A 10309-nucleotide genomic window follows, 5' to 3' on the forward strand; every position below is an offset into this window, starting at 1 on the left:
CCGACAGCGGCCTGCCTCGGAGGCCGGAGGCCGCCCGCCTTGCGCACCTTCTTCCAGGCCGGGCGGGGCCGAAGCCCGCACGGGGCGCCCACCCCAGCTGCACGCCCACGAGGCAGCGCGGAGCCTCAGGCTCCGTACCTGGGATCCCAGCAGAGTCTTCGTGTAGTAGTCCCGGGGCATGAAGCCTTCCACTATGGCCACCAGGCACCAGAAGGCGTCCTCCTGTTCCAGATACAGCAGGGCCACCGCCACCAACCTAGGCACCAAGGGGGAACACGTGAGCGCCAGCCCCGCGCCGTCCTCCCGAGGCCCCGACCGGTCTCCTGCGGGGGACGGGGGTGCCCCTCGCGGCCATTTCCCGCAGCACGGGAAGCACAGCCCCGTCTCTGCCCCCACCCCTTCCGCGGGCTCTGTTTAATGGCGATGGGACTGTTTCCCACGACTGACCAGCCTCGTTTTAAAAAAAGTTTTCATTATAAGACTGTTGCTAATGTAGTCAATTCTGAGTTTGTCGTTCGAGAAGTTCCAGCTAATCTTTTTATGCATAAAAAGCCCAGAGGTGATGGAGGAGACGACACAATCCTGACGCCGCTCTGCTCCAAACACGAAAGGAAGCCGTGCACGCGGCCGAGCGGGGAGGCCGGGCGCGCTGCCTGCTGTGCGCTCGCGCTGGAGCTGGCGAGGGCTGCCGCTTCCGCTGTCACTAGTCACTAGTCAAGAGGTTGCTTATGTAGCTGCCCCCGGTGTGGCTTGGAGCGACGGGCGTTCGGGGCGGGAGGAAGGGAAGCAGCAGAGGAAGCTTCTCCACAACGACCCGGCCTCTGGCCCGAAGCTCGCGGGCAGCACTCCCGGGACAGCCCCCAACACTGCCTCTCAGGTGTGGCTTTGCCTGTTTTTCCTTCCATAGGTAAAATGATAACGAACTCATCTAACGTGAAGTTAAGTAAAAAAGAGCTGGGGGAGGTGGACGAGGGCGTGAGTGGGCTGGAGCGCGGAAACGTGTCGACGCACGGGACACATGGGCACAGACGCCGACCCCACGGCGCGAGGACACCACGGACAGGAGCGAGGTCTGAAGCAGCAGAGCCTTCGAGGGCTTTCGGGACGGTGGCCGGAGTCACTGCAAAAGGCTAGCGGTCTCCCACGGAAGTTCGGGTTCTCAGAGGCATGTACAAAATACGTCGAAATAAAAAATCCAGTAAGATTTAAAATTCAGCGGCCCTACGGCGACCGGGGTGGGAAGGCGGAGAACTTTGACTTTCTGGAACCTGCCAGCACGTGGAAGAGCCGAGTCCGTGACAACCGCGGCAGCGCGCGCGTGCCTGGCCCCGCAGGCCCCTCGGGCTTCCGGGGTTTCCCAGCCCCAGGATTCCAGGCCGAACATGCGGTGTGGACCAAGCAAAACGAGGCTGCTTTGTCAGGCAGGCCCCTGGTCACGGGCGTTCTCTTCAGCGGGGACCCCAGAGGAGCAGCCCGAGTCCCTCTTCCATTCGGGCAGAGATGCCGCCCTGTTCCCACGGGCCCGGCCCCGCAGGCCCCTCGGGCTCCCGGGGTTTCCCAGCCCCAGGATTCCAGGCCGAGCATGCGGTGTGGACCAAGCAAAACGAGGCTGCTTTGTCAGGCAGGCCCCTGGTCACGGGCGTTCTCTTCAGCGGGGACCCCAGAGGAGCAGCCCGAGTCCCTCTTCCATTCGGGCAGAGATGCCGCCCTGTTCCCACGGGCGATGACTTCCCGGAAAGCACGGCTTTCAGGTCTCAGCGAGCGACATTCCGGTCGACGCTGTTCTTCCTGCAACAGGCTCGCCTCAGAGGCACGGACATCAAGAGGTTGGCGCGGCGAGGACCGCGAAGGCTGTGGCAGCCGCGATGCGTGTCAGTTGATGCACAGGGCGTCCCGGAGCGCAAGCAGAGCTGCCACGTCCTCGCTGACCCCTGTCGTCCACTTTCACGACAGAGAGGCATGTGAGCGTGCACCGCGATGCCCGCGGTGAGCAGAGACAGAGCAGACACAGCACACGGCACCAGGCATGCGAGGCCCAGGGCCAGGCGGCCACCTGGGGACAGATCTCCGTGAGACCGCCGTGCCGCATCCTCCGAGCTCAGCTCAGAGGCCCCGTGGGCTCTGCCTGCAGGTGACCCGGCCGACAGGCAGGCAGGCAGGCAGGCACGACCTGCGGGCGAGCACGCACCTGTTGAGGCCCTGGCAGTAGCCGATGTCCGGGTTCCGCCAGGAGAAGGCGAGCAGGACGTTGCGCAGCTTCTGGATGCCTTCGGAGGTGGGGCAGGAGTAGTGCTTGTTGTTGGGCAGCGTCCGCAGCAGGTCCAGCTCGATCTGCTTGGAGGCCGGGTTCTGCTTCTCCAGCGCCCTCTGCAGCAAGGCCTGGAAGTGGCCGGGCTCGGCGCCGTCCCTGAACTTCCGGGCGTGGCGGTCCACGCACCACTTCCACACCTTGGAGCGGTGCTCGTGCGGGATGCCTGCCCGGACCAGGTTCTTCAGCTCCGGCGAGCACGTCATCTCCCGGTTCACCGTGCTGGCGAAGTAGTTTTCCCACTTGACGCCCGTGGACACCTCCTGGCTCTCGGTGAGGTGCAGGCTCTTCAGGTCCAGGGCTCGCACTTTGGCGACTAACTTCTCTTCCTCATCATCCTCGGGGACAGTCCTGAACCCATAAATGTCATACTCGCTGTGGAGAAAAGCAAAGGGACACGTGAACGACGCACTCTCGGCAGAAAGACCAACACGGCGGAAAAGAGAAGCTGGGAACCAGCCCGGGTGTCACCGGCACGTTGCTGCGTGAGCCGGCGTTCCAGCTCCGTGAGGACAGGACGTTCTCCACCAGCGGCGTGGGGGCCATCGGCTACCCACGTGGAAAAAGACTACATCGGATCTTTTTTCGATGCTATCCAGGAAGAGAAAAGGTGGAAAACGCAGAAGAAAATACAAGCGACACCACAAAAAAAGGCTGATAACTTTGGCTATGTTAACACATACACGTCTGTCTTTACGTATCACACAGACACACGAATTTGTTAGAGAGACACCCTCCTAAAAGCAGAAAAGACAGGAAGGAGGATATCTGGGAGACGTGCGGGATGAGGAGGGACGTGGTGGGCGGAACGGCAGCTGCAGAGACGTCCACGCCTAAGCCCTGGGACCTCGGACCACGCTGCGAACAGGACGCGGCGGAGGGACACTGCGGATGGCGTGACAGGTACAGGACCTAAGACAGGCAGTCGTCCCGGGTCACCCGGTGACCTCGCGTCAGCACGGGCGCCTGTGACAGTGGAAGAGGAAGGCAGGTGGCACGTGCACCGTGGCAGGGAGGGCGGGCGCGGCAGACGCGGACGGTGAGAACCGCACGGGAGGCACGTGTCGCGTGGACGGTGAGAACCGCACGGGAGGCACATGTCGCGTGGACGGTTTCGGAAGGGAACGGAAGAGCAGAAAGGGGCACGAACCGGGAAGGTGAGAGCGTGAGGAAGTGCCGCCAGTTAGACATGCTCGCGAAGTGTTAAAAAGTGAAATGTCACGTCCGGATTTGCTCTGCAACCTTCCCGGGGGGCAGTGGGACCAAGGACCGCAAGCACTAAGGACTGCCGAGGCCGGGGCGCGCCGGCAGAGGGCGTGGACTCTGCTCGCTACTCGGCACGTCCGGAATCTTCTGCGATCGGAAGTTACACCAAGTCGCTGAACAGAGTCATTGTTCCACTTCTGCGTAACGGCTGAAAACACACGGCACGAAAAGAGCCCAAGACGCAGGAAAAAGACGACGCGGCACCCCCAGAGCGGGCTGTGCGGGCGGGGGCGTCGCCCTTCCGCTCCGGCTGGGTGACCCTGGGCGGGTCCCTGCGGCGCCCCGGCCCCAGCCTCCGTGTCTGTGGACTGAGGACGAACACACCACGTCGCCGGCCACGGCACGCGAAGCCCCTTGCCGTGGCTCCCGCACACACCTCGGCGGCAGCCCGCACGACGGTGCTGACCGCACCCCGACGGCATGTCAGCTGTCAGCTGTCGTGCAGGTGGCCCAGGCAACGCGGCCACAGCCACGGCAGAGAAGGCGCAGCCTGTGTGCGCCTGAGGCCAGGCTTTGCCTGGGGCCGGCGTGGGGCGGGGCGCAGGGAACCCACAGACCCTCCTCGCTCTAGCAGTTTAGGAAAATCCTTTTTCAGAAACTCGGACGTGAAGGTTCTCAAGCCAAGAACCAGCACAGGCTTCCAGACTGCAATTTTCCGACAACCGCGCATAGTGCCGTGTGTGCGTCCAAGTGCGTGGTGGCGTTAAGTGTGTTCATGGCTGGCGTCAGACTCTCGGCAAGTTCTGAACCAGAGTCAGGTGACCAAAGCGTCCCTCTTACAAGGGGGCCCAGTCCCTGAGTGGGGCCTCCGTGGTTGGAACCCCCCGAGGGTGCGCACGTCTCAGGGGAAGGCTCCTGCCCGCGAGGACTGGCCGCCTGCAGCAGGACCAGAACCAGGGCCACCGTGTGACCTGGCGTGGGACAGGGGAGGAAGGTCTCGGAATCAAAAGCCCCAGCTCCATCACTGGGTCATCACGGCAAGAACGGTGAACTGATCTGTTCTCATGACTGGGCGGGATCGTGAGCATCGCATGCGATGCAGGGCTGTGTAAAGTTCCCCGTGAGCCAATCGCTACTGCTGCTGAGGAGGGGGCGTCAGACACACAGTGGCCGGCACCGTACCTGACAAGACGAGGCTTCACGAACGCCTGCTCCGGCTGCTCCGGGCCCTCGGCCTGCAGCGCGTCCTCCAGCAGCTGGGCTATGACGTCCCGGGCTGGTCCCTGCTCCTCCGAGCAAACCGGTGTCTTCATTTCTTGCAGCAAGATCAAATATTTACTTTCTATCTGGCAGAGCTTGGCTTCTAGGCTGGAATACTGCAGAGAAAGTGGCGGTTACCTCTGTCCAGACGGAGACACAGGAAAAGCAAGCCTGTGCCACGAGCGGTCGATGAACGACGAGCCCAAAACTACTAGGAAGGGAGCCAGAGACACTGCGTCAGAAATGAGAGATTCATTTATGCTGCAGGCCCCTGTCCTGTCTACAGTGGCCCGCCGTTGGCCCCCTTCCTTCTAGGGGGCCTGGCACAGCAGACGTCTGGATGCTGACACGCCAGTTGTGGACAGGGGTGAGGTGAGCAGCAGGAACCAGGCCACGTGCCCATTACTGAGGACAGACTGAGTGTCCTTGGCACATGGGCCATGAGCGGCTACCCCATGCTACTTCGACACCTTCGGAGGGCCGTGACCCAGGACCAGCTCCCCTCTGCCACCTCATCAGACAAATCAAATACACCCCTGGAAAACATGCAGGAAGGAGGTGTGGGGAGACGGGGCGGTTCGGAAGGCAGGTGAGGTCACTGCTAACGTGAGTGTCACTGAACTTCATTCGCTCACTCCAGTGTTTGCGACGTCCACACTTTGCAGCCACAACCACGTCTGACCCTCGCACCAACCCCGTCGGGCTCAGGAGGGACGCACCGTCCTCACCAGCCCTGTTTATACGTGAGAAACAAACTCACGCGGCCCAGCAGCATTCGCCAAAGCCCAAACGGCCCGAACGTGGGGACTTGGAACTGTGTCTCACGTTTTCCCGTGAACCCCGCTCCAGGCGCGGGTGTGGGGAGCCACACACTGGGGCACTTCCGCCTGCCTGCGCCAGACAGGGCGAGACCGGGCAGCTGCTGGGCGCCGTGCATTCCGAGGATGTTTTGGGGTCGCTGACCACACCCCTCCCGCATGTCCGCGGGGGGCGCCCCCGCTGGGACCCACCTTGGCCATGAGATCGCGCTCTCTTCGCTCTGCGTTTCTCCGCAGAGCGGACAGTTCCAAAATTTCCTTATTCAGAAACTTGTTTTGGGTTTTGTACCCCTGTAGATTATCCTGTTGGGGGAAAAAACCATCGATTCACATGGGTTGAACGTTGACTAATTAATTATTGGACAGGATCACTATTTTGCTGCCTCGCCGCACAGCCCTGCCAAGTGGGAGCGGGTCCTGAGGAGCCGAAAGCGGATTGTCAGGCACCTTCCCGTGAACCTCTGGGGCAGGAGAAGTCAGGAGGGACTCCGCCGAGATGATGGGGACTGGGAAGCAGCTTTCTGTAATGGCGGCGGTTTTCCCCGACCTGACCCCTGGGGCCGAGACGCAGCGTCTGCGGGCCGCGCGGAATGACGGAGCCCTAAGGCTGCGTACACGGACCGCTCGGTGTCTCAGAGCCAGAGAGGGGAGCGGGCTGGGAGGGCCGGAGGGATGGCAGCGCCAGGGGACTGCCTTCCACTGCCGAGGGCGCTGCCCAGCAGGCTGGTCACCACGGGACCAGAAGTCCCGTCGGGCACAGCGGCTCCGCTGTCCCGCTATTACCTCCCTGAGGCCGGTCGCCCTGAAGTGACGTCGATGGACAGAGACTGTTCAGAGGGGTTTGAAATTTTCCTGTCCCGGCCGTCGGAGCCCATGGCCCGCTCTCACCTTCAGCCTGTCCAGCTCCAGCTGGTCCCTGCCGGTGGGGGCGGCCACGGGGGAGGTGGGCGCCCAGGTGGGAGAGGACGCGCCGCCCTCGCAGTCGCTGAGCTGCTGCGACAGCTTTATGATGACCTCGTCCTTGGCCTGGATCGTCTCCATCAGCATCCCCAGCCGCTCGTTGAGCTCGCCCACCTTGCTCTTCAGCGTCCTCACTTCCTGCTGCAGACTCTCCTTCTCCAGGCCGAACCTCTCGAGCTGGCTGGCGAGGCCCAGGATCTGGTCATCCTTGTGGTGCAGCAGCTCGAGCGTGTCCTCCGGGACCCCCTCGCACAGCCGGCTGCTCGTGAAGTACTTGTCGTACTGGGACGACCGCACGGTCTGCTGCAGCAGCCGCACCAGCTCCTGGGCCCAAGCGGGACGGGAGGGAGGGCGGGGGAGGGAAGGGAAGCAGAGTGTGACCTCTCGGCAACGAGCGGCCCCTGGGGTTTGAGGAAAGGCAGACACGTTACTGGAAACGTTTTAGTGCCAAACTTCCTCTTGAAGAATCTCAAAAATAAAAAAGAAAAAAAAAAAGTACTCCATGAAGACTGTCCACAGAGAACAGCCGCAGGAAACAGGAAACAAGGAGCACGCACACTCTGCAGTGAGCCATGGCGCTGGGTAAGCGGTCGCCGGGATGAGGACTCTGAGCTGCAGAGCTCATGGGTCCGCCGAGCAGCCAAGGGCAGTCGGGTCCCATCGGCTCAGAAGGGGACTGCTGTTGGAGGCTGTGGAAAGGCACTCGACCCCTGTTCGTGGACTCGGGGCTGAGGCGCACAGGGACCGGGTGTCGGCGGGAGTGGGTGGTGTAGACGACACCCTCCGCTGACCCTCCTTGGGCGTTCGGATGTCTCTGAACAAATGATGGAGCAGAGTGGCAGGGCCCGGGACAGAGGCCATGGCTACACTGACCATAAAACTCTCAGGGGAAAAGGACCCTCTGGGAAAGAAGACTCAGAGATACGCGGGAGCCAGGATGTGCCCCGGCCCGGCCCGGCCCGCCCCGCCTGTGCGGGGGACCAGAGCGGAGGGTGAGGGGGAAAAGGTACCTTCTGACTGGACAGGTCTTTCTTCAGTCGTTCCAGCTCTTCCTGCTGGCTCTGGACCTGCAGCTGCACCTCGGAGGCGGGCTTGCCGGCACCGCCACTGCCCGATGTCCCCTCGGTCGAAGGGTCACCGCTACTGTGACGATTTTTGTACGATCCGATCATGTCTTTCAAAGGGCGCTTTCCTTTGTAAGGAGCACGTCCGAAATCAAAGGGAAATCCCGAGCCAGTCGCTCCTGCGAGAAAACAAAGCTTGTTTTTAAGGGCAGGACCAGTCTTCCTCTTGGGAACTCGGACGAGACACACCTCCGAGCCGCCTGCACTCAGCCCCGGAGACGCTTCTGCATCCGCCACGCTCAAGCGGCCAGGCCGAGCCAGGCACAACCCCGGCCTCCCTGCCAGGTTCTCACGTGGCCACCCTGAAAGCACACGCTGTGGCTGCCCCATCTTCGCCTTAAGACCGACGAAGAATGACAGACGGCCCACCGACGGCGGTGCGGAGCGAGCGACAAAGCCTATCGCTCCCCTGAGATTCTTCGGTCGTGTTAAGTTTATTTTCCGAAACCTATTTCAGAACCTTGGTGCTAAACCCCCACGTTCACACCATCGTTTTCCCCTTTCGGGTACCTTTGGGACGCGGGGCCAAGGAGGGGCGTGGCTGCTGCCTGGGCCACCCTGCGAAGCTGGACGGCACGATGCAGACCCACCAAGGACCCCTGGCTTATCTCTGCTAATCTGTCCATAGTAAGAAAGAAATGAACCAAAAAACCCAAGTGTATGTTTTAGAAATTATAGACACGTGTTTTAAAGTTTGACTGTATTCTCTTCCTTAAAAACGAGTATTTAAAAACATTGAGGGATCTAAATAAAACAGCACGGATGGATTTGAATACATGCAAATTCGAAATACAGAGGGGAGACACGACGAGTACGTGCTAAATAGATCCCATTTACATAAAGTTAGAAAACAGGCCAAACAAATCTGTGCCGTGAGGAGGGGGCCAGTGGTTACCCGAGGGGGTGGCGCCTGGGGGCCGGGGCCTCCCCGCTTCCGACCTGAGTGCCGGCTACACGGGTATTGTCCCTGAGCGACAATCCAGCGAGCTATGACGTGGTCCTGATTTGGGGACTTCTCTGTTATTCTTCAATGAAAATGTTTCCGCAGCAATACAAGGACACCCGAGGAAGGGCGGTCTGCCTCCGAGAACGGCACAGGGGGCGGGCCGGTTCCCGGAGCCGCTGCGGGACAGGCCAGTGCATCCAGCAGATCGGAGCCGGCGACACCTTTGTCCCTCTGTGTCTTCAGCACAGCTCCCCCTCAAAGGGCCAGGCTGCTCCGAGGGACCTGGGGGTCCCCATCCCTCCCCTCACTCCGCCCTCCGAGCCTTCCTCCCAGCCCTGCCCACTTCCGTCCCTTCCCGCAGCCTCCCAGAAGCCGGGGCCCACGCCGCAGTCTCAGGAGCCCCGCTCCGCCTCTCCTGGGTGTGTTCCCACCGCCCTGCCGGGCAGCTGGTAACAAAGCACACTCACCCCATGCCTGTCACACTGTGTCGCACACCCCCATCCTGTGGGACACAGGCGAGCTCCCCCTCCAAGCAAGTCATGGTGGTCCTCTCCCAGGGAACAGGACATTTCCTCAGTAAATGCTCACTCACCCAATAAAGACGCCCCGAAATCCCGCCTCACGCTAGAACCGAGTGTGAGGCAGAACCTCAAAATCGCTTCTCGTCAGTCTACATTTAAAACATCAATATTCCCTGAAGGGATGAACAGATGTAGGGCCGTGAATGGCTGCTAAAAGCATCAGGCACGAGAAAGATGGAGAACTGTTATGAACGGGTCAGGCCAACAACCCTAAACCCTGATCCATCCTCACATGACCGAGTGAGAAAGCCAGACACGGTGCAGCAGGCAACACGCGGCACCCTGTGGGCCCCTCCCGGCCTCTGCTCTGATGACCACACGCAGGAAACGGAGGTGTGGGCGCCGTTAAGCTACCCCACAGAAACGCCGCCAGCAAAGGCCCTGGCACGGAGGCCCCGCTTCCTCAGCAAGCGCAGCAATGGGGGAGGGAGGAGAAAAGAGGCCCGAGCAGACAGCCGCGGACCACGTCTGCAGGCCACAGACGAGGGGATGAGGGAACACTCGGGACTGGCTGCAACTGTTCCCAGGTATAATCATGATTTTGCGGCTACAATTTGTGAAAGAGTCGTCCACGAACAGAGCTGCAGATGCAACGGACTGGTATCTGGCATTTGCTTTCAAACAGGCCAGGCGACGGTGGGGGCAGGCAGAGGCGGGAGGGCAGGGGCGACGTGGAGGAAATGAGGCAGACCGCAAGGTCAGAGCCGTGGACGCTGGTGCCAGGACACCAGAACTTGCGACACTGCGCAGTCTACTCTCGCGTACGAGTTTCTGCAATAACGAGTTTTAAAATCAGTATTTCCTCAGAGAGCACCATTGAGGTTCTAGCTTCTGAAAAAGTTTAAGAGCTACACAGGGATCTGTGTCTTGTAACATCCGATTTTTCAGGCCTTTGTTCGATCGCCCACACAGAGCACGTAAACCCGCCGGGCCTCGCGCCACCGGAAAGGCCTGCTCCGGCGTCCCCAGTGGGAGCCCACGGCAGCGAGGGGACAGGAAGCAGAAGCCGCACCTTTGTTTCCCTCGGGGGTCTGCTTCCTCCTGTCCTCCTGTGCCGAGGACTCCTCCAGGTCCCTCGGGCTCGGGTCCAGAAGCTCCCACCCCTC

At 61.2% G+C, this 10309-nt stretch overlaps 1 protein-coding gene across 1 annotated transcript in view; it reads right to left on the reverse strand.

Moving 5' to 3' along the window:
• TBC1D2B (TBC1 domain family member 2B) overlaps positions 1–10309 on the reverse strand; it is a 46206-nt gene that overhangs the window by 8438 nt on the left and 27459 nt on the right. The window contains 7 exon segments of the mRNA XM_025050423.1: positions 139–256; positions 2189–2683; positions 4697–4890; positions 5785–5895; positions 6481–6876; positions 7563–7795; positions 10216–10309. The exon segment at positions 10216–10309 is cut by the window's right edge and continues 30 nt beyond it. Of these exon segments, the coding sequence (XP_024906191.1) occupies positions 139–256; positions 2189–2683; positions 4697–4890; positions 5785–5895; positions 6481–6876; positions 7563–7795; positions 10216–10309 (1641 nt within the window).

This window comes from Pteropus alecto, unplaced genomic scaffold (assembly GCF_000325575.1).
Source record: "Pteropus alecto unplaced genomic scaffold, ASM32557v1 scaffold60, whole genome shotgun sequence".
In the NCBI taxonomy this organism is placed as follows: domain Eukaryota; kingdom Metazoa; phylum Chordata; class Mammalia; order Chiroptera; family Pteropodidae; genus Pteropus; species Pteropus alecto.